Raw genomic sequence first — 25520 nt, 5'->3', positions numbered from 1 at the left:
CAATTCAACAGGCACTTCACCATAACAAAATGTTGTTTAAATCTAAATTAAGTGGCACACAACATCAAATTTAAGTTATTAAAAACAAACTAGAAATTATATTCATGTTTTGATTCAAATGTGGAAAAATGAACTTCATATTGATGTTTTAGGAGTCTAATAGAATAGAGTCCCTGTTCTCAGTGAAGAACAGAGTAGTTTAGCTGAGGCCAGCAGTAAGAATTACTGCTAGTCTCAGTGCCTGCTGGAAAGTGCAATAAAGCATACAAGTCCATGCGACATCCCAATCACCATTTTTACGAACATTTTCCTATTTATTAATAGTAGCTGCTCTGAATTCCCTCAAGTTTTATGCCAACTGCCAATTCTGGGTCCAGTACAAATTTGAGATATATTACAAGTAAGTTCAGCTAGAAATGAAAATAAAAGGTGAGAAAAAAAGCTCACCATATGCCAACAAGGCAAACTCGTTGATGACAGGTAAAAGGGCAAGTGAATGGCTGCACATACTAATAATTCTGGAAGTGTAGATGAGTTCAACCCCTAAAGACTAAAGGAAAAGGTATCAATCATAAAGAAGGAAAAAAATAGCATCAGGGAAAGTCAGGTTATTTCCCCTCTTCTTATGAAAGTACAATATCCTTTCTTCTGCTCTGAGACATTAAAACTGTTCCAACTGATCTATTACCTTCCCCTCTGAACATCTGAACTGATAACTGAACTTTGTATTGCCACTTGTATCTTATTTTCCTCTATAATAGCTCTTGGACCTCAACTGAAGACATTCAAAATATCAATCACCAATTACATTGCAGATAAAATCACAAGGAACATAAAATGTATGGAAGCATGTGGCATTCAGATGACTTGGAAATCGGTCATACAAATATTTTTTTTTTCTGATTTGATTATTTAGTGAGGAGAGAGATTTTGTAATGCACAGTCACCTCTAGGTGCTAACCAACCATTCATTATCAGCATTTTCATCAAAGAGTAGGCTGGCCTTGACAGGAAAGTTGCCTGACATTCAATATAAGAATGCAACAGCTGCTTTGATTGCTGCAATATGGGTATTCATAGAGATGGAAAATTGCAAAAAACTCAGCTTATGGATAAGCCATCACAATATAAATAGTCTAAGAAAATACCGTTTACATGAAGACAATTTAACACATTTTGGATTTGACTTAATAACTGCTGCCATAGAAGAATGCTTTCTCAGTACATAGATCCCCTCCATAATATAGAGCTGGAGTCTCCAGGGTGAGCAACATTCCTCTTTCTGGAGCTACTCCATCTTCATGATCTTCAAGGTGTCATAGAACACCCATATATTATGCAGATGAAGTGGATGGTCATGTTGTCTGTAGAGCAGCATAAGAAGACAGAACTAGAACCCAAGTTCCTTCACTGGAAAGACTGGCCCATGGAAGAGTCTATTTAGGGATGTGCACATGAAGGATAGACATCTTTTCAGCCTGGTTTCATAGATGTCTCCTTTCTATTAACTTGTCCAACATTAAACACAGATCCCACAAGTCAGGATTCAGTCAGCCCATTCCAAAGGCATGTTGGTTGGTATTATTCTAATACATTGGCTAAGGACATTTGGTAGTATCAATGGCTACTATTTAAAGTTATTCAACATGTTTTGTTTGATTAATAGCTTTCATGGAAAGTGTGTATTTGTGGAAAGAAATCACAATCTTTTTGAGGAAGGCACAGTGGCCAGCGTATCACAACCATTATGAGAACTAAAAACACCCATGGACACATTGTCCTACTATAAAGCACAACTTCATATTTCACTCTGACTTTTAAAATAATAATCTTATTTTCCAGAGCATAGTTCCTTGTTCTTTACAGCTGTCAACATTTGTTCTTTACAAATTGTCAACATTTAAGAGTGGAAAGTACTCTGTGATGTACAGCCACTCAACGTCCTATCATGAAATAGGGACATAAGGAAATTCTGGATCATTTAAGTAACTTGTAGGTATAATGTTTTCAAAAACAAGAAACCATTTTCAGATCCTGAACTTAAGACAATTTTCACTGAGGTAATTTCTCAGCACTGCAATAATTCTGCCTCTTCCCTAGGGAGATATCAAAAAATCAGAACACTTACAATCACTAGACATAGCTGAAATTCTTGGCATAAGTAAATAATTGCATTTCTGATTAAAGAGATTTTAAAAAGCAGAATCAAAATCATAGGAACTTTCATTTGCTTCCCAGAAAGCCCATTCTTTTTTCAGCCACTAAAACCTGGGTTTCTGTACTTTTCAAACTTAACATAAAGACAGCTTCAGACTTTCAACTCACAGTCAACTCTGTGAAAGATATATTTACATTTGAAATCACTTGAGAAGTAGCCCCAGACACTAATTCAAACTGGATTTTTTTCAAAATCATATTTTTTTTTTTTTTATTAAACAGGATTCAAACCAGGAGCTGGAAACTTTACATAAGCAGGAATTTCGGATGCATGAAAGTGTTGTTAAGGAAAGGCCTACTGGATCCAGTCTTCCTTATAGAAAATTCACAGACAGAAAAATGTGCAGCTCTGAGAAAAGCAGGGCACTCACTCTTCTGACATATTTTCCACACTACCTTCTATTCCCCTTTATTGACCTATTCTCTTTAATTTCTCCTGCCATTTGGTTTTTCCCCTTCTCATTACCTGCAACCCAATAAATCCTTCAGGCAACAAACAGTGTTTTCTGCCATATTAGTCTTCATCCTGCTTTTGCAAACTATCCCTTCTCCAACATTTCATCCATCCTGCTTTTAGAACAGCACTAATGTATGTACTACATCAAGTGAACAAATTCTAGACTGATTCATTACAGTAATGATATATAATATAATCATACAATACAGTGATGATACATAATAGACTAAAATCATATAGTCCTTAGCTTGTACTGCTTCACTACTGTCACTTATCCAGCTTGTGTGGCAAGAATGGGAAAATAAGTCTCTTGGAAGTGATGAAATCTGATTTCAATGTCCTTCACAAAGCACAAGGAAAGAAGTTAATGAAAACTTGTACTGACTGAAATAGTTCTTTTGAAAGTATGTCAGTAAAAATAGATTTCATAAATGTGTGTAATAAGACACAGGTTAATTAGCTGCAACCACTTCTTCTTGAGGTCAAGAGGAGTTACACCTGGGATGATTTTAGCCTAGAATAGCCACTTATTGATGGTTTTTTGTTGTTTTTTTTTTTAAAACTTAGGACATTTCGCCACCAATGGTGTCACATTTCACACTACTTTTTATTTGACACTAAACTGACAGGGCTAATGAAAGTAGTTACTTTGATAAGACAAAATCTACTTGAAAATAACACATCTCAGCATTCTGTACTGAGCACAACAACCCAAGATTCCTGCAACTCAGAGAAGTGGGACAGTATTTTATCTGATTTTTCCTTTGCATTTCTCTCTCCCTTTCCACCCGAGTTTGTGTAGCTGGCAATAGTCTATGGATTAACAGCCCTATTATTTACTTCTTATTTCTCCTTTATGATATCTCAAGCATATACAGCTGGTCATCAAGCACTGTTCCTACAGATGACTCCTTCAGAATTTCTTTCAGTTCACACACCAGCCCCCCCGGGTTCTCCTAGTCATGTAACAGTTTCTGTGCTAGCACTCCTCCAGAAGCAGGATCCAGAAAACTGCTGACAACTAAAGTAGTCCACTAGCACTGTAAGCCAGGCATTACCAAAACTGTGTCCTGGATTCACTAAAGTTTGCTGAAGCTAAGATGTTTGAATAAAAACATTTCATGTTTACCATTAATAACTACATAACATACAATAACTACCTCCTTCTGTTATTTTACTTAGATAGAAAAGATCCACCTATTTCTTAAAGTAATCTACCAGGAAAAGTCTTAGTAGATTAATTAAGACTTCTTCTCCTCCCACAAACTCTTTGGAAAACTATTTAAAGCAGCAGTGATCACGTTCAACACATGCTCAGAGAACAGGAACCCACTGAGGTAGCTTTGTATAAGAGAGTCTTTGGCCTACTTGATTTTCTTCAGCTTCTTATTTCAACCCTTTACAGAAGCACTACAGTTTAAAGGCTCATTAGTGTTACAATAAGAAGCCCCAAGGCTTCTATGCCCCAAGGTTTGACAAAAAAAAAAAAAAAAATAGTCTGATCAACAAAATACAGCACAAAAGCAACCCTTGCAAGGTACTATAAGACACTAAATACTGCCGTTCAGAAATTGTGCATGTCTGGTTTACTGTCTCTTTTTTTAACCCCAATCCTGAAAACAGGAAAGGTGGGACAAAAAAATAAGATGAAATGTTTCACCTTGTTTCTTTCTCTAATATAAACCAGGTGTTTCAGTGTATCTTTTTAATTGAAAAAATATGTAGAATCGCATCTATAAAATAACTGGACAGCCCTTCCACTGAGCACTTGTTACTTTCTTGCTGATTATGCAAATGAAAGTGAGTCTATTTGGGGTACAGCACTTACTCAGAAGCTTTGAATAATCTTGTACAGCTCTCTTCCTTCTTTTATCACTCCTCTGGCTATATGGGTACCTAATTTGGGTTTACTGGAATTAAGTGCTATGAATACATCCTGCTCACTTCATCCCTTATTTCAATTCCTCTTAACTGTACAGCTACCCCCTGCCAGTCCTTATGCCTATGGTGCAACCAAATAGCTCTATCAGCTCCAGTCAGTTAAGAGGAATCTCTCTGCAAGGTTCCCATCCTGGGAATAAGTTAGAGACAGTTCCTGTGGCTTTTCAGAAAGCTTCTGAAGGGCTATGTTCCTGCATGGAGGAATTAATAGCTCCAAGCTTGTAAAGATTTACATATCTCCACAAAATGTCAGTAAATCTGAAGCTATCATACTAGAGATGATGATTAGCACTGTGCATATTTAATGAAGGGGTAGTGAAATCTGATTTGCATATTTCTAACGAGCACGTAAATTCCCCACCACTTTCACAACTCAATATCTACACAGTTCATTTTATTTTGATTAAATTTAACACATTTCACTGATGACCTTTAAAGAAATGCTCACTTCCAAACTCTTAAATGCACCATTGATCTGCTACACTTTGTCAGCAAAACAATGATCATTCCTAAGAAGCCTCTGAAAACCTACAGTCTTACACAGATCAGTGCACAAAGTTCCCACTGACGTGTGCAACGCAGGGATGAAGAATTTGCATAATCAGCTCATTTGCTGCATTCAGCAACAAGGGACATACTCTGCCAATTCATACCCTCACCAGAAGGTTGCTCCAGTAAAGAGGAAACTGCAACCCTGCAGTTCAACAGATATGAAGTACACTAGCTGGGTGACAGCTAAGAAAATAAGCAAATGAAGATATATATAAGTTATTATTACCTCTGCTCCAGAGACAATGAAAATGACCTTTGTTGAAAGGCTGGTTCAGAATCAGAAGGCAAAACTTCAGGTTCCCTGTAAGATAAATATTGGTTCTCATTAGCAAGAATATGGATTTTCTTTTCTGTCCATTTTTAAAAATTTTATTTTTGCCAGATTAATTTTAGTCCAACCACATCAGAGTAACTCCACTAATTTCCTTGCTTCTCAGGTTTTACCACTGTCAGATTGAGAAACTGTCAAAACTTCGTAAGATACGTTTTACTCGGTAGGGTTTTGCTAAATGTTTAATTTATGAGTGACTTTTACTTACTGAAGGCCATCCTCAACAGGACCCCACATCTATACAGCTCTCTCATTTAATCTCCCACTTGCTACTGCTGCCTGGATGCAGCAATTACTAATATGAGCTTCACCCTGGTCTCTGCTAATGGGGAAGGCTGGAGGAGACTATATAAAAGATGTCTCTAACCTAAATCCAATATTCCACCCTCCTGAAGGATGCAGAACTCTTGCTGCCATCAGTGGCTTCTGTGCCTGTGTTTTCATATCATGTAGAAGCTCTAATATTGGTAGATACTTTAAAAATAAAGAATTAAACACCATGACCCAGGAGCTTAAAATCAAAAGCTACTAAAAGCAAAAGTGTACTTTAGCCTGAGTTATCTAGGTGATACTGCAGACTAAAAATCTCAGTGGATTTACCAGCCCAACTTGACTGAGCTCATAAAGCCTCCTCCTGCCCCTGCAAAACGTGCACGGTGAAGGTCGATAGTAAACCTACTGTTAGAAAAGCCTTAAAAGCATAAAAGGATGTATGATATGACACACTTTGAATTCAAAGAATAAATAGGTAAATCTTTGACAGCTGCCTGCAGTGGGATTTGCATTATTTCACTTCCTAATTATCTTGCCAATCATATAGGAATACAAGTTTCCCCTGGAGCTTGATATCCTTAGGCAATCAAGTTAATGAATATCATGTGGTCATATGAAGCCACTGTAACTGAAAAAAGAAAACCTCTGTCACTACAAAGTTTTTTGAGAAGATCTAGAATAGCAAGAAGCAGCAGGCTACAGTAGAAGCCTGTGGCTTAAGCCATATCATGTTATCAAGGAAAATACAGCTGGGCAAAGTGCTGAAGTTGAGAGAACATTTAGGGATGGGAGTTGGGAGGGGCAATTTTTAAAATAACTAATTAAATGCATGATTAGGAGAATTAAATTTAGCACATTGGGATACCACTATTCAGCATCTTCTGCACCTTTCCTTTTGAGTGATTTAGGGTTTCCCTCCCCACTGACCCATTTGATGCCTCAGTTTTCTAAAACAGAAGCAACTGGATTGTCTTTCTTCATAAGTATATAGAGAAACAAAAATGAAGACCTAGATGGTTTTTACTCCAGTAAAAAGTCATGATTATATAGCTATCTTCTGCCTGGTGCTTTCAAATATCTTCCCTCAAGTCTCCTCCTTCCATCTTTGCTAACATTGTCTTCACTTCCATTTAATTCATCTATATATAGGGGAATACATTTTCATACTGAAAAAAGGGAGTGGTGGAAAGACCAAGTAAACAAAGGAAAGCAAGAAAAAGTTTTTTCTTTGTGTAGTCTGAAGAGTTTTGCCTTGTCCTTGAACTTTAAGAGAAAGGTAGAAAACAATACATTCAAACTAAGTGCCAATTTCCAGCTGCCTCACAAAATGGGACCTCAGCAGCAGATCTTCTAATGATTGTTAAGTGAGAAAGGCTGCCAACTCCTTTTATTAAACATAATCATCTAGTGATGCCCTCCACTGAAAAGAGCCAGCAAATATCACAGATTCTGTTACTGGTACAATAATACAAGCAGACATGCGTGCTGTAAGCATATTCTTGCTAGTGAATCACAAAAGGCATTTCTGTGCCTGTTTTAAACCCTCAAGCCATTTCGACATATTAAAACATCAGGAGTACTCTTATTATACATATTAGGGTCCGTTTTTGAAGTCAAGACCTGGCTGTAGGCATCCACACTGAAATTTCAGAGGCTGATTTTCAGAGGTGACACTTCCAAGGGCTTCCAGTGAGCCTCATAAGAGGTGCTGGGTCTTACATGTTCAGTTGCTGCAAAGAAGCCAAGAAGTAGATACCCACAGCACACACAGCTAGGAGACGGGGGGTTTATGTGTTTAGGGTTGTTTGGGTTTTTTAAAGTCCAGTTATGGGTTGAAAAAGTAGAGAAATGGAAATTATTGTTTCACCTGCTTTTAGAGAAGTGAACACTCCAGTAATTTCAAACCAGTCATTTCATACAATTAAGGCATGATAAAATGCTATGATTAATGCTGCCAAAATGAGCCTAAATGTCAATATTTTAATGGTGCCTGCTGAGTTAATATAAAGCTGCACACAAGGCTCAGTCCTCAGTAGATGTAAAACAGTAATAAAATTGGGCTGTAATAATTTACAACCATTGCCCTAAAAACTATTAATAAATTGGGACATCTGATGGCAAAGACCACGTCAACAGACAGAATACGCAACATTCATCACTCTGAGAAAAACTGATGAGAGCTCACTGTGCCTCTGCTCTGAGCACTCTACTGGCTATTCATTTGAAAACAAATCTACTTCAAGGCCATTTATCTTTAAAAGCCCTTATCAAATTAGGAAGCATCTATCTCCTGGACTATCTGCCCACCTATTTTTCACAAAGATAATTAGCACCCTGACCCAACCATTACTGACATTGTGCTCTGTTTGAACTAATGGGAAAGAGGTTTCTGAAAGCAAGAAATCAGCAGCAATAGCCCCAGATATGGATGTCTCCACTGAAGAAACTTTTGTGAGCCGTTTGCTAAAGGCAGAACAAGTTTCTCTCTTGCATAGTTTCTTCCATTTTTAGTATAATTTTCTCTTTCACTGTGTACTTTTGCAGCTCTTGCAGGCTGAGAAAATTCAACCATCTGCAGCAAAAGCAGAAAAGAATAAATTGCTCTCTACAAAACCTCCAGCTTATTCTTGATATTTACATCAACACAGAGAAAAAATGGAGTCAAGTCCCACAGTCAAAGTCCTCCTGTAGAAGAATTAGCCATGTAGAAGGTCTATGATGTACAAGCCTACAGGAAAGGAGGATGACTATAGGAAATTTTTACTTGCATTTAAGGAACCTAATTCTTCCCCCGTCTTGTTTCTCTACTTGCTGCTTATAAACCTTGCAGACATAACTTACTCTCTAAGCATGAACATGTGCACAACCATGTGAACAGGCAGTTATATAAAAAATATAGTTATAAGATCTTCTAGCAGACTTGGAAAATTCCTAGTCTTTGAATACAGCTGGATCACTTTTATTCCTGTTGGAAAGCTTTCCTAAGTTATAACTCAATCAATCAATCAATCAATCAAACAATGCCTACAAGTTTCTACACTGGCACCATCAATTCATGCTTCCTGAAAAATATTTTTTTTTCTTCTTTCCACAATTATTTAGCTGAACTTTTTGATGAAACTTCTCATGGTTGCTTTTAAAAGAACTTTTGATAAAAGAGTTGTGAACATCCCTGATAGCCTATGCACTGCCTATGCAATGACTTTTTACCACATTGTAACTCACTCAGAACAATTCCAATATATTTTAGAGTACAGATTTGCTATTCTGAAAGCCTTCTTGGCTTCTCCCTGTCATATTATATTCCTCTAGCTATTTTATAAATATTTATAATATCATTATGCATTTTTTATTGATTTCCCTTTGCCATGTGCCAGTCTTCAGGCTGTATGTCTGTCACAAAGCATATGTAAAAGGCACATATATTTTTAAAGACAACCTTTTCTCTGGTAGCCAATAAAATAATATATGCCACTTTGCTTCCTTTCAGTGTTAGAATCATATCACTAGGAATTTTTCTGCATACTGTGAGGATCTTGTATTGAATTTTCTGAGGCAGGGAAAAAACTTTCAATGCTTCAAAACAAGAAGGCCTTTGGGAAAGATCACTGCTATTCCCAGACTTTCTGACATGATGCAAGTGGTAATACACAACGGGGGGGACATGCTGTGCTAAGATAAAGGCATGCCTCAAGGTGCTGACAAAGTATGACTTCAAATTCATAGTTTCAGCCACAGAAAATGGCTTCAACTAAACAATTAATGTTTTGGGTTTATTTTTTTGGTATTTGCGTTTTACTGTTTGCCTGAAGAGGAGCCATTCTTTTTGTTTTCAGTGATATATCAAACATCAACAAAGAAGCAGGTTCAGTTCAGAGGAAGAAGTAGGAAGGAAACAGGTAGTACAGGGGCAGAGCTGCAAGCTGGAAGCTGGTTATAAGTTTCCAGAAAATTTCTGTATGGATAGAAACATATCTACGTACCCAAGAAACTAACCAAGATCCATTGAAAAAACACTGCAGTTACACAGATTCCTGATCATATAGGTGGATGTCCAAATATACAACAGCTTCTGAGAGAAAACACTCTGAATTATCTCACTGAAAATTTCTTCCTGCTCATGTTTCTGCTCTCACATCAGTCTATAGATACACCATGATATATATATAAATATTCCATGACAGCAAAACCAAACAAAAACTCAAACCAAAACAAACAAAAAACCCACAAAAACCCCAAACAAAACCCCCCAACAAAACAATACCCCAAACAAAACCCATTAAAAAAAAAAAAGAACTTTGGTTTCCAGTGCCATAATTTACTCAGAAAATTCCTACCCCTCAGATTAATTTTAAATGAACAGTCACTGCCTACTTAAATGTCAGAGTCTGTAGGAAGGGACAAGGCTGTGTTTTTCACAATTTCAAAACTGACAGATAAGACAGAACAGCAACAGGCTGAGCCAGCTCTTTGGGCAGTTGAAGTTTCTTCAGCTGCACAAGAATTAACATCAAAATTGTGATTCTACGAATTCCACATAAGTTAGATTTACTGTAAATCTATAATAATAAACCTGAAAGAAAGCAGTTCATGAAAACCAGCAAACATAAGAAAACCACAATGACAATTGATCTGGCTATTGCTACAGATCACCAGAGCAAGATTACTGTGGCAACTTGGGGTTTTCAAACTAAAACAAAGGAGTTTGGGGGATCAGCGTCAAATCTACACCATTTTTCTGCTGAGTATTCACCTGTCTCCAAGTGTTAAATCCAAAATTGATACTTTTTGTATTGAAATGGGCCGTTTCACTCAGGGCTTTTTTCAAGAGCTACCGTCCATTTCCCAAACATACTCAAATGGAACAGTCTCTCCTTGAAGAATTAACTAAATGACTAATTAGATATGAAACTAAGGGGGAATGGGTCTGTCAGACTAAGGAACAGTCCCCATTTCCTGAAAGGGTTTCTTCATTATGGCTATTTCCTTTTTGTTTTTTTAGACATTGAAACACTCCATCTGTAGTTTCCTACCTGCTACACACACACTATTCCTAATTAACTTGCTGATACAGCACTTCTTGAAAGCTGACTTCTGATTCACAAGAACAAGACTCTGATTTTATCAATTAATGTCTTTAGCAGCTCACTATGAGCACTATGTAGATCTATCTTAGCAAGTAGCATGGCAGAATAAAGTCAGTCTGTAAAGCAAAACTGTTGGTGCTGAAGGTATGATATTCACATTACACATGCTTTGGAAGAAAGAGAGAGAGGAAGGCTATTTCAGGTTAAATCTAGTCTGGTTTTGTAGACCCATTAGCAATAGGAGTGTGTTATGTGCACTCCTGCAGCACATTTTTCTCCAAAAGGAAATTAATTTACATATTCCAAAACCACCTTGCAATGTAAAGCAAACCATAGCAAGTAGGCAGGATCATGAAAATTGCTTCAAAATTATATTCTCAATCCAAAGCAAAATGCTAATGCAAATATGCCAATAGGCACATGGCTTTTGACTTTTGAATTTTTATTTATATTTCCTAAACAATGCCTTTACCAATTATGCCACGAGATCAGTTTAATTTATATGACACTTTTGTAATTTTATACTGATCAAAATTTGGCTCTGAACCTTTGGTTTTTATACTTAAGAGACAATCTGATGTTTTTTTCTATCATATAGGGAAGGTATGAGGGGGACTTAAAACTTATAGCATTATAAATTCCTGAAAAAGCACTTAACATCAAATCCTAAGATGCTACTTTCTAAGGTTATCTTTCAGGCTAAAAGCTCCCTTTGAACAGAACAAATAGTGCACCTTATACAAAAACACTCCTCATTCTGCTGTTCTCTTTCTTGAACCCAGACTTCCCCCAACAGTGCTTCCTTTCATTGGGAAACCCAGTGCTCTGTTGTGATACCAAGGAATATAAAAAAGGATCATTTCATAAGATCATTATGCAGACCAAATCAACACTCTAAAATATAAACATTTCACATTTTAAAAGTTTCACAACCCCTGAAGAACTACTACTCTGAAAAAGGAAAAACTTCAAGTCAGTAAAATCTACTTCCTCCATCTGTGCTCTTGCTGAAAAGGTAGTTGTCAGCTTTAATTCAGAGAAACAGTTAAGCTTAGACTATTGTATTAATTATAGCCACTGCTTATAAAACATTGTGTAGCTGCTTTTTTCACACTGAATCCCAAGTCACCAAACAAGCCATTTAATTTTCCTCATAACAGTGACAACTCCAAATATAAACCAGCACAAATTATTCAAAAGGATCTCAGACCTTACAAACATGCTCTCAAACTTATTGAATGAATAAATCAAATATGCATACCCAACTGATTCTCGTGAAAGGCACTGTTATCCCCTGCCAATGCATTTTAGTGTTAATTTTTTCATGTAAATTCTAATGATTTTTAATATTTTGCAGCTCTTAATTCTCCAGGCAAATTCCAGCAAGAAGAGTAGGATGAAAAAGAGATTTGTGCAAACAGTCTTATTGAAAAGCTGCAATGTGTTACCCTCTGGAGAACCCTCCACAAGAATTTATGTGGATGAATTCAAACCAGCTAATTTCTCACAATAAGTTACAAACATAGCCATACACATGGGATAATCTACCCACATCATCAACCACTGTGCCTAGAAGGGTGCCATGCCTTGCAATGAAAGTTGTCAATTAATGCTGATGCTTCTCTGGAGAATGTGAGAGCTTCATTTCTGATCTCAGTGCGTGATGGGACACTTCTTTTCATAGTAAATCCTACAGTCTATAGCTGCATTTCTGAGTGCTTGGGACTTCTGCCCTTTATGTGTCAAACATCTCAGTCTGGTCAAGCAGAATAAGGTCACACAATTCCCACTGGTGAATCTTCAGTTTTAGATAACTTGTCCAGCATCACAAAGAAACTTCATGGCAGGATATAGCTCTCTAGGGAAGCACAGAACTCAACTGAATCATGAGAACTGACTATTTAAATAGAAATCATAACCACACTTCTTACTATTATATACATGGAAATGATGATTGTGTCCCATTACCAACTTTCATTTGAAAATAAACACAACGGAGTAACCAGTCACTTTGGGGGGGCAGCAATGTACATAAACCATAAAACAAGCTCTTTGAGACACATACTGCCAGATGTACCATTTGCCACTGCAAGGCCTTTGGCTTGATTTACCTCACACCTTTGCTGCTTGTCTCGAGAGATGTGGCCAGACCATCCCCATCATCCTGCACTTTGTGCAAATTGGACTTTCATTTGCACCCAAGCACAGCAAAGGTCAGAATTAACTGGAAGCAGCAGTGGTTTGTTTAGCTGAGATGCTGTTGCCTGTTCACTTACACTCTTACAGTTTTCAAGATTGAACTCAAATTGTCCAACAATCCAAAAAAGAGAGATTTCTGATATAGGCACAGACAACTAGTGGTCTACAATATTAATCAGATATGTTTTATCCTGTGGAATGGAAAAAATAGCCAAATGAGGCTGAAGTGATGAATAGGAAGTGAAATAGCAGGAGGAGAGACAATTTTGTGGAGAATGGGAAGACTAGTCCCCAAGGCTGCAGAATCTGACACAAGTTTCACTTTTAAGGTAAACTTTAAAAGTGCATCAATTTCACTGCAACTACATAACAAAAAAAAAATACTAAATGCTTTACTTCATTATTCACAGGCAAGTCATCATCTGAAACAGTACTCATTATACATTTTCTAAGTTAGATACCACCTGGAAGACCTTAAGAGACAGGAATGAGACATACAGGCTTGCTATAAAAATATTGATAGCGTTTTGGTAAAATTTACTTTAGTGTTTAAAACTTCTAGGCACAGAGCATTAGATTAGAGCTTAAATCTGCATCAAAGTGAAAATAAAAGCAAATCTTGAAAAAAACTGAACGACTATTACTATTCAAGGAAATTCCAACCTAAAAAGAAAATCAAAGATAGGTGCTCACTTTCTCACTGTGTAATAGCCAGGTCTAATATAATACCCTCCATGCATTTTAAAAACACAATATCAACACCATCTGAATACATCACACTAACAATACTTGTTATCTGGGATGTCTCTATTTCCAAGGAGACAACCAGGCATACGAGCTCCCCTGGCTGTCGATATCATCGGCCCAATCTGCACAGAGCAAGGGCAAGGTGACTTCAAGGAATCACAAGGCAGGGCAGGGAGATGTCAGCAGTCTCACTAGGCAAATAGGTACGAAGCACAACCCCCTCAGCAAACATTCAGCTCAACAAACAGTACAGTGCCACTTCTACGGTCAACAGATACATTTGGATATTTTCTACAGGATTAACAAATTGTAATATGTATTTAATGATTCACATATTGGAGGACTGACCAAAGAGTAAGAACCATGGGAACACAGAAGTGCCTGACTGCACAGCATTTAAAACTACTGCTTGCTGCTGCCAAGCACTCCACTGACACTTCAGTTCCTGGCACTAACATCTCCTATTGCACATAAAAGTCTGAATTCTATTTGCACCGAGATGCACCTTAAGAGGCTGACAGAACTTCATGCCTCCTTTGATGTCAAAACACCATCCCTATCCACCAACGAGACATTTCTCTACTGATCTCGTTTGAAGCACATGTTTCAAGTAGTTGTTTTTGGAGCATACCTATTAGATCCTGCTTCACGATGTCAGCTATCTTGTTTTTAAAAACTGGGAAGGAGCTATAACTTTTATCAGCATGGATAAAATTAGTGAGTGCCCTCAGGAGGCTGATGAACCATGTTCAGGTTCCCTCTCTATCAGAGAGAATTCACATCCAAATTCAGTCAAGACAATGCTCTCCTCCCCAGACATGACATTATTCTTGGGGAAGTAGATTCTTCCCTCCCTGCTAAAAAATTAAATATATTGATGGAATTGTTTTCATAAAACAGTTAAACAGGAGTAGCCTGTCAAAGTCTGATTCTGCAGTCCACTGACCTGAACAGTTTGTACTACAACTTATTTAAACATCTCTTTCGTACTCAGAATACATTTTCCATTTACTTCACCACAGTATTACAGGATTATATCCACTGTTGCCTCCTTCCTAATGTGACATGCTTTCAGAGAAAAGTGTAACCTCTGGTTTTGAAGGATAATTTTCAGGCAAGAGTGTTTTTCTAATTATCTTCAAAAGACTTGGCACCAGCAGTAATAAAAGGAGAGAATAACTTCCTGCAACACAGCATAAAATGTCCAAATCCATCAGAGCAGGATTTTAGATGCTTCGTTCTTCCCACTTCTCATGGTGTTCCCACTGCCAAACTCAGCTTGATTCCTCCTTAGTACATTTACGCTGATGGATTGTACTCTCTGTATACAATTTCTCCCTCTGCCCTGTATATACAGTCCCACTACCATGGTCAGGACAAATGCACCATCATTAAAAGTCCTGTGCGCTGAATAGCCCAGGGGCAAAACTCCAGTATAATGTTGTGAGGGCACACAGTAACATCCCATTTTCAGAAAGAGGAAAATAGGCATTATGTGACCGTAGGAAGATCACACTCCTATTCAGCAAATGAATCAATACCAAAAAATACCAGTTCCTTTCCACTTCTCAGCTTTTTCTTGTAAGACACATTACAAATCACAGATGGCTTCTGGCCAAACTCCAGTGTGGGCAATTACAGGCTTTTCTCTTCCTACCTCTGTTCAGCCATCCCAATGAAATACAGTATCTTATAGTGTCCTGAACTCATGTGTACTAATTAAGCACTTTTTTAAAGGCACAAAGCATTCAACCAGGCTATGATAGACTGTGGAGATGGTTGGATTTCATGTTTACTAAGTTCACTGAGTTTAAAGAAGTTGAGCAAATTGTGACCTCTGTAACATGAATTACTTACTCCTCAGATATAATGGATGAGACTGATGTGTAAACTCCAACTGACTGCCAGGATTTCAGCTCATATGCTTTCATGAAAATCCATGCTAAGACAATTGGTTGTACAAGACCTCAAACCCCTTTGGGCTGCGTGCCAGAGAGGACGTTTGTGCCCATACCACCTTTTCAGTCTTGCTATTTTCCCAAAGCAGATTCCTCTGTACTTTGATGGCAATGGATCTGATGCAAGGTCCAGAGTGCCACCCAGAAGGTTCAGAAAGGCAAAGAGGACTTTCCAGGTGGTCATAACAACAGCCCACACAAGCAGTGGTGGCAGTGGAAGGGTGTTTGGGCCTCTGGAGTAAGATTCTGGCAAAGCATGATGAGGAGGGGAACCTTTTCTTACATTACAAAGAGTTTAACTCTTAGGAAGGAAGGACAATGACTTTAATTTCCCAACCTTCATGAACAATTCAGTCCTAAAATTATGTCTTCTGATTTCATGAGCTGCATTTTATTATTTCTAGAGGTTTTTTAGGTTTTTTACCTGGTGAAGGCAGCTCAGTTTTGCTGCCTGTTTTAGGACATTCTGTAACTTTACATCCACTACTAGCTTATTTTTTTAACAAAACACTTTTAAGACCTACCTGTATATATTTTATAAATAGATAAATCTACACTTGGAGAAAACAAGGTAAAATAAACAAAAAGAAATATAAAAACCACAAAGGCTATGAAAATTGCATTACATTATCAGTCAGGTAAGGAATTTTTATGTAACCTGGATGAAGTTCCTCTTCACATTTTATTCCATAATACGTCATTGTGTTGCATCTGGCAGAAAAATAAGACCTAAAATCAAAGTTCTGTGGACTGAATAGCTACAATAAGCTTACTTAAATCAGGAAGTGACCGACACCTGGAATAAAACTAGGGGGTGATAAAGAAACAGAGAACACTACCAGAATATTTATGATTCCTTCACAGGTATAAAATAATTACCCAATGTTGAAATTTTTGTAATGAGAGCTGATCATTGTTCATATAACTTTTAAACAAGATTGGAAAAGCCATTTGCAAGTAAATGGTGTGATAGCATTACTGGGATCACTGTAGTCTGGCAGAACAAGACACCATATCCAGCAAAGGTCAGCTCACAAAAAAGAAGGTCTTGCCTGTAAATAGACTACACACTCAAGCACACCCTCCAAATCACTATGACAAACTGTTCCCATAAGATACCTGTCACATCAGTAAAGTTTGGTAGGTTTAGTCACTACACAAAGTCTATGATAATGACTTTTATTGTAAGTCACTTGTGCTTTATTGTCCCTTGTTTTGACATGCTGCACATGATGTATAATTAAGGAGAACTGTTACTTTCTTCTTTTTCTCACAAAACAGTAAAGCCTGTAAACAAACACAAGCTCTGGGACCATTAAGAGAGGCTCTTGTTTGCAGACTGTCTTTCTGACCAACCACCTCAATTTCAATGCTAAAACTGTCAAGCTTAATTAAGAGTTATGGGGCATAACCATTTCAAAACCATAAATCTATACAACAGAAAAGTATGATGACTGTCTTAGTGAACATCTCTTTTTCAATAAGCAGTATCTCTTACCAAGACCTAATTTAAGTTCCTTATACACAACATTGTATTGTTTTACTTCTCCTGAAGTGAATATAAAGACCATCATAAAGTAATTTCATCCTGAAGTAATCTGGTTTATTTGACTATTTAAAGTGGACCTCAAAACATATTCTAGTGCTTACACTGCTAGTCCGTCCAAATCCACCACAGCTCTGTGTGATCCTCCAAAATGTTTGCAGAGAACTCTTTCTCTCCAGCTTCTTTTAATGTCTTTTTTTAAAAGTTTCTTTGACTTTTGAGTGTGCACAGCTGTTCACACATCCTCACAACTTCAAGCAGAATGATACAAAGAAAGAGGTATCAACACCTCACCATTTAAGACTGCCCTTTAAAAACATCCTTAGCATTCAGCACACCCAGGGTGAGACACCAGTGACATAGTCCAAAAAATCCAGCAAAACAGCACTGTAGGGCAGGCTTAGATTTAAACCTTAAAGCTACATTATCCATTCCAGAAGAACGACACGTTTATTTCCATTTTAACAGTACTTAGGCCTTTTACCATAACCTCTGCAAAATCAGTGTTCTAGGGAGCACCCAACACAGACAGAAAACCTAGTGCAACCTGAGCCATATGGGTACTTTCAGCCAGAAATGAAAATTTAACAGACAACTGATTACTGTGCTTCAAAGGCTTGAGCCTCACAGTACTGGACAGATTTTAAAATCATTTGAATGTTGCCATTTGCACTGTGAATATAGTCCCACATACAGTCTCACCATTAGCTTTCATATATTTAAGGTGATTTTCTGGACTTTGCAGCAAAGGAATTACCCTTAAAAATGCAAATCCTAAATATTTAAACCTCTAAGGGTGATTGAAACAGTATCACGTTTATTACTATTTCTTAATCTAATGACTTTGGTCATATGATTGCATGAGGAAATCCTTGGCTTTCCCCACCTGCTTCATGGACTAACAGATGAATTCAATTTATAGAACTGATAATCATATAATAGTCAGTCTAGAGGCACTCTCTTAAAATAAAAGTTTTTAAGGAAACTTAAATGATTTCTATCCTGATGAGTACTATTTCATGTGTTAAACAACATTTGGGTTAAGATATAGAGGAAATAATGCTGAATATCTAAAAGAATAATGTATGCAGATTAAACATAACTGTAAAGGACTCTTATCAGCTATTTATCAGATCCAGAGAAGCACAGAAAATACACCCTGGTTAGTGCATTTGGGAAGAAGATACTTAGAAAAGGAGCTACACTTCTCTCCTCTTCATTACCCTATCTGGAAAATGTGGTTAATAATAATACTGCTTTGAACTTAAATTTCCATTTGTAGATTTGAAATCACTTTATAAAGGTGCATAAGCATTATTATTCTCATTTCACAGTTGGCCTCACTAAGTACAGAGATTTGTAGCAATTTGTATGAGAAGCAGCATCCTCTAGTGAATAAGTTAAGACTCTGAAATTATGTCCCCAGGGTTTTCTTCCCAGCTAAATTGTAAACTTCAGACTACACCAAAATCCACTGTGGCAAAACCAGACAGTCCATCTGAAATTGAAGGTTTTCTGGATGGGAATAGGAACACAAGCCAGAAATATATAACATAGATATAAAGAATTTCTGCTTTACATTGATCTAGTCGCTTTAAATTAACTTTCTGGAACCCTGGGGAGATGGTCATCACAGAGGTCATCTGAGTGTTCAAACACAAAAAAAAATGCAAAGTAGTGGAATGGCATCTTTTCAGAAGACAAAAGGAAATAATAAGGTACGTAGCAGTGGACAGCCTGGAATTTGATCAGGAGAACTCCTTAACCACCAGCATCACAATCTTCTCCTCTCTTGTTGACGAAAGGTCTTTCATCCTGATTTCTGGTAATAACATTTCTCTTACTCAACTCCTACTCTGAACAACTGCTCCTGCACATGGCAACAACCTTACCTATGGGTTTTAAATTTTGTCATGAAAAACACTTCTCTGTGGTAAGGATTCAAGAAAATATTGAGTACATCTCTGTTAAAGGAAATAATTTTAGTATATTTTATTCTCAAATATCAGTTGGTCACTTAGGTTAAACTTTAACCAACATTTCAAATTTCACACTAAAGGCTAAAAATGAGGAAGCAGTATGGTATTTTTCCTTTTTAGAATTATGGGAATGATAAAAATCAGGCTAAAAAGCTAAAAGGTAGAAAGAAGTATTTTCAAGGTTTCAAGGTTAAAAGTATTATCTATTCTTCAAAAAGCTGCTTCATTTCAGAGCCAGGTCAATAAAGTCAAAAGAATCTCTCTACATCAACTTTTTTTCCCCAAATATCACTTGGCCAAGAAAGAATACCAACACAGTTAGGAGATTAAGCCAAAAACATGTCTGGAGGCTTTTAATTTAAAATAAACAGAGGCCTTAAGTATTTGCAAAACTGATATTTAAAAAAAAAATTACAAGAGTTGTCACTCAAATCAATCTGTAATAGCTTGCACACCTGTGCAACTTGTAAGGACAATTAATTTTGGACACACAGGAGAAAAACAAAATAAAAGTGAGCTGTTAAAACAAATAAATAAAAATGTTAAATGTTTTTAATGAGATAATAGCTTACTAACTTTTATACAGAGTATGAGTATAATATAGATAGGTTAAATTACTTCTCCACTCGTAATATGTCAGACAAAAACCAAAAGATACCAAACTGGGGTTATAGTAAATCCTGATTTTGCTACAGATGTTGACATCCCTGAAAAATTTTGTAATTCATAATTCACAAACAAGTGGTCAAAATTACTATTAAATAATTTAAATTTAATAACAGAATAACTTTTCTTCCATTCTTCTACACTTCTCGTAATCACAGAAAAGCCTGTTCAAATTAGTCAGGAAAAACCCAGCTGCATCAGTTTTCTCTTCTGTTCCAGTTTTGCATCAAGGCATAAATCCATGATGGATTCATGTTAATTTATTCGCAGGGCAACACCTGGTATGCTGTTTTTGGAAACTTTAACAGTTTGCTTACACGTTTACCTCTCTAACACTCCTTGACTACAACCACAGTTGGTCAAACAACAACACGTGAATGTGCGTTGATGATGGTGGCAGGCAGAGAAAAACCTTTGGGCGATACGCAGAAAACCAAAGACGTTTAGTTTGACCACCAGATCTCTGGATCAGTTCTGATCAGGATTCAGCACAGTGAGTGACTCTTCAAAGAAGATGACCTCAGTGATAGCCCATTTCTCTCCCCTGCCAGGGCATTACAGGGAGTGCTCACCTGGGAGTGTCTCCTCTACACAGGACTCAGGGAAGATGGTGCAGGGGAGCCTTCTGCCACTCTGCAGAAAAAATATCACCAGAGAAGAGAAGCAGCAGAAATTGTGATCTGCTCTTTTTGTGTACTTCTGTGTTAAGAACTTTTAACTCCACTATAACTGTACTACAACCAAGTCAAGGTTCCTGTCAGCATGATATACTGGGAATACACATTCCCTCCAGCTGAACAGCTCTCAGGCTTCTAATGTTACCTCCCACTGCCTCCCTAAAGCCACAACAAAGATCACTATTGACTAATATGACAACACCTAACAAGGGTAGAGCTGATAAACTGTAAGTTTGAACCTGTCTACAATGCTCGTATGCCTCCAGCAGATGCTTCATCTGTCTGATGTTGAAACAGGAGGTAGCATTACAACTAAATGTAGATGCAGATGAGGAAAATATATCAAATGTAAGTTTTTATTTTAGAAAGCATATTCAAAGAGAACCTCTAAATATGGGTAAAATGAAATAAAAGAAGCATGAAGACCAGTCCCTCCAGGACTGGGTTGATTTTCTAGTTTTGCGTGTGAATAAAAATAAATCTTTAATCAATATTCGTAATTTCTGCACAAATTTCTCCACAAAAAGGACAAAGTTAGAGGAAGCAGAAGTTAAAGGAGGAAAATAAAGCAAGCTGAAAGCATAAAAATAAACATGCACGTACACACGTGTTCACACCCCCCACACATCCAGCAAGGCCTACTTTGCCATATGGGATTAATGCTCCGTATTTAGCTAATGGATTAAGCACCAATATTTTTTTAAAAAAAGAGATGAATATTACTTTTCCAATAAAAATAAGTAAAGGATTTAAAATAGGAAAGCCTTTTTAATGAAAAACAAATGGCATTTAAAACTTAATAGCCTTTAGGTCTGATAAAAAAGTCAAAGCCTTTATTTAAAGAAATTAAAGTTTCTTCAATAATCACAGGCACTGCAATGCACAAAAGGCACCACTTGCAATGCAGTGAGTCCTACTTATGGCAGTCTGGCTATGGCAAATGATAGGATACTAATGGAAGAAAAAACATATGCCTAGAAGCAAGATGAAAAATGGTCTAAATCAGATGAGGGGCCATTAACTTTTTCTTTTAAGAACACTTGTAAAAAACATTAGCAAGTGTAAACACTCTTAATTCTAGTGATGACAAGTCAAATCAAACAGATCTTCAGGGACCCTAACAAAAAAAAAAATGTGTTAAAAAATTTAGGGCAATTTTCCAAGATTAAGCTCACATTGAGCTGGCACATGGCATTTGCTGGTGCTGATACTGACACTGCTTTCAGGGGCACCACCAGTGTGATTTGTGGGGACTTAGGAAGCACTGAGGCATACCCAAGCTGGCAGTCATGACTGGTGAAGGAGTCTCATAATCAGACAAGTATACTGGCACAATCATGTGTTGTTAAACCTGAATTTAATGGACACAATCCTCATCCCAGGGATTGCCACAGTGTTCAAATAACTTGCTAAGTTTGAGCCTTCTGGAAAGCTCCTAAACCCACAGCTTTAAGTTCTCTGTTGATTTTCTAAAGGGCCACCATTTCGGTCCATGTGCCAAGTAAGAAAGTCTGTGCCACTAACGTTGCTTCATCTTCATGACATTTTCCTAACCCACAGTAAAAGAACAGGATATTTTAACTATTAGGAGAAAAACTATCGAAATAAATACTAGATATGAAGTGTGGCCACATGTGTTTCACTTTCAAAAAGGCAAAATCAAGTAAAAGCTTCATGTTATGTTGCAGTCCCTCTTCCAGCTTTTCTTTCTCCCTGGTATGCTAACTTTTAGGTTTATCCTATCTCAAGATTCCCTCCTGCATGCAGTCTTACTACCTTAAGCTTATTAAAATAATCAGTACCTACAAGACCATTCATGCACTACACTTGCTTTCAATAGCTGCATTTGAAGGGCTTAAGAACCACCAAAAGCCAGATAACACACAGGTTTTTTTTGCAGTCTCCCTTAGTATTAGTGTTTTAAAAATGTATTAAATTCTTATGTCTTATATATTCTAAGATAATGCCTCGCCTTACTTCCTTTTTTGCTATAATGATGATCAGATAAAACTGGTGAGCAACACTACATTTTTTTTTTCATTTTCCAGAGAGAAGATAATGGTTTAGATGGATGTGCCCTATCAACTGCAGTATGCAATTTAATGAGGAAAGTTTCACACCTGTAGTTTTAAAATCAATGAAGTTTCAATGGTGAAAAAACAAAACAGCAGAGTGCAGATGAAGGTTTACTTCTCTCGATTCCTTAGAAAGCTAAAATCACCACCATATATAACACAATAAAACTACATATGGTGCTTGCCCTGCAAAAATCTTGCTGAGGCGTTTTGGTTTGTTTTGGGTTTGTGTTTGTTTTTTTTTAAAATAAATGTAAACCTGTACTTCTCAAAGCATTTTGAAATTCAAATGATGATTCAACGGACTGCAAAGTATACCTCTATAGACACACAAATGAATATTTTCTTCTAATTACCTTATTTCTCTGATGTGGAATGTGAAAAAAAAAAAAAATCACGTAACTTCAGCATTAAAATAAGAGATTAAAATGCCTCATTTGGCACCAAGTGCTATCATCATAAAAGAAATGAGGGAACCTGAAATGTGTTTCTACCTTTTGAATATCCAGCTCAAATCTAAAAGCCATGAATTTCAAAATAATTTGGATCTGAACTGAGTAACCATCCAAACATTCTTGAGTGACAACACAAAAATTGCTTATAACGTGTTCTGACCTCCAAAAATTGAAAAACACTAGCACTCTAGTGGAAACTTAATGCTAGGCAGCTACCTAGAAGAGTGTTTACAAGGTCACCAGTGAGCCAAGCAGCCAGCCTGCTGCAGTGCTTGCACAATGAATTAGGCTGGATCAGTTAAATAAATACAAGATAAAAGGTGCTGATTTTCCAGATGAGCAGGGTTAGGGTATTTTTTGTGTATGGCAGTGTATCACTTCATCTGCTCTGCATCTTCAAATCAAACCCCACCAAACAAGACCAGAATTACCCACTAAATTAACTAAATGCACAATGGCACTGACACCACCTGGCTGCGATGGCTGTTTCCACATAAGGAACAGTTTTTACCTGAGCTGGACACCTGCACCTGGCTTTCGGGTACCCTGAATGACAGCCGAGCTGCATAAATTGACATCTTGGGTGCACAGCATCCTCCCCGTGGTGCCAGCTCAGACCCAGCTGCTACACAATTACACTCCTGTGCGCATTCTACTCTCTGGCCCCACCAACCACGGTGACCACGGACAGGGACAGATGTAAACTGCCTCTCGGCCAACATCGCCCCTTAACACATGGAAACGGCACTTCAGCAGCATTTATTCTACATGGTTCATGTTCTGTCCTTCCAAATGCCACGGTCTTACTTCTACATCTAGGCCTACCCATTACACAGTACTTCCTCTCGACATGGGAAGAGACTATGAGGCAGTAACAGGAAATTCTAATAATTAGAACTTACCAACAGTAAGAGTCTTGAGAACTGTGGCTATAGCATGGTGATTGATTTCGCAAGTTGCTGTCCTAAAAGATTGCTGGATCTACAAAGCATTTTCTTAAACCTTTTTTTCTGAAGTTCCCTATACAAAGACCTGTTCATACTTCTGTCAAGCTCACAGAAGTTTATTGCGTTCACCATACCAAAGTTTTCCTTTTGCTATGCAGATTACAAGAAGAGAAATTATAATAATATCTTTGTTTGAGAGAGGAAGTGCAAAACCTACCCCTTGACCCACCTCCCATCCTCCTCCTAAACCCCCTTCCAAATATGTACACTTCCAAATCTTTGTGGAGTTTGGTGTAGAGAATGCAGCAACTATTGATGAGGGTTCTGAGCAGAAATTTGGTTTTCAGGTAACCCAGTTCGCTGCCTGGAACAAATGCAATCTCCAGCTATGCACAGAAACAAGAGACTGCTGTCAATTCTACAAAATTAACACCAGATGTGCCTCCCCCCTCAACCCCCTCCCCCTATACCTTAGGAAATTTTAGATGAAATTCCCTGTTTTTTTATTAGAGGCTTTTGTATCCTGTCTATCAAAATATTATGGACATACTGTATACATAAAAACAGCCCAGATGGAGAGACAATAAACCAGCACATACTTACTAGCCTCTGGTTCTACATGCACAAAGCACGCAGATAAAAAAAAAAAAAATAAAGATAAAATAAAGATATTGACACATGTTAAATAATGTTCTTTAAAACTGGCAGAAGTACTGTGGGCTTATACAGAGCCAGACTTGACAGAGGGAGATAACTGTGACTTGTTGAGCTTTTCAGTGAGTGCAGAAGCAGCATTCGTTTTTAACCTGAACTCTCCATCACACATACGTTTAATTTGTCTGATATTCCAGTGGAAATGTGATTTGATGTCTTTTGAAAACAACACTTCAGTATGACTTTAAATTATTCCCCATGGGGGACCATTTTACTGCAACGTGCTTTGTTTATTAGCTCTGCTGCTTCCAGCAAGCTGCTTGATAGATGCCAAAGATGAAGATGAGCTCTGTAATGCACATTTTTGGATGACTGAAGACAAAATTCTCTGCTTCTTGGCATAGTTTTCCAAATGATCATGATTCTTAAAGCATTCGTTACTATGTAGTAAGCCAATCTATATTTCTGTCAAATCCCCTTATTTACAATTTATGGAGAATAAAGATTAGAAAGGAGATACTTCAGTGAGCAAAACAACACACACAAGGAACACTTTCTAATTTTTATTCTCCCCAGTGACCTTGTTATCCCTGTCCTTAAATGACAGAGGGATCATTAACAAGTCACACATTTGCAAGCAGGAATGGTGATTGTACAATGAAGTACATGGATATAAAAAATAAAAGCATTCCAAGATTATAGGAAAGACTGTTTTGGCTGTTAGTTTATTTTTATTCTTTCATTGCACATTCATTTTGT

The 25520-nt window shown here is 37.3% G+C and overlaps 1 protein-coding gene across 3 annotated transcripts in view; it reads right to left on the bottom strand.

The window, feature by feature from the left end:
- The window catches only part of TPK1 (thiamin pyrophosphokinase 1), a 296432-nt gene that overhangs the window by 234969 nt on the left and 35943 nt on the right, over window positions 1-25520 (bottom strand). For all 3 annotated transcript variants that reach the window (XM_058832786.1, XM_058832787.1, XM_058832788.1), the window contains exon 2: window positions 5394-5468. In XM_058832786.1, the coding sequence (XP_058688769.1) occupies window positions 5394-5468 (75 nt within the window). The remainder of the gene's footprint in view (window positions 1-5393; window positions 5469-25520) is intronic.

Source organism: Poecile atricapillus, chromosome 2, assembly GCF_030490865.1.
Source record: "Poecile atricapillus isolate bPoeAtr1 chromosome 2, bPoeAtr1.hap1, whole genome shotgun sequence".
In the NCBI taxonomy this organism is placed as follows: domain Eukaryota; kingdom Metazoa; phylum Chordata; class Aves; order Passeriformes; family Paridae; genus Poecile; species Poecile atricapillus.
Note: the sequence above shows the minus strand (reverse complement) of the source record. Positions and strands in the feature narration are given on the sequence as shown.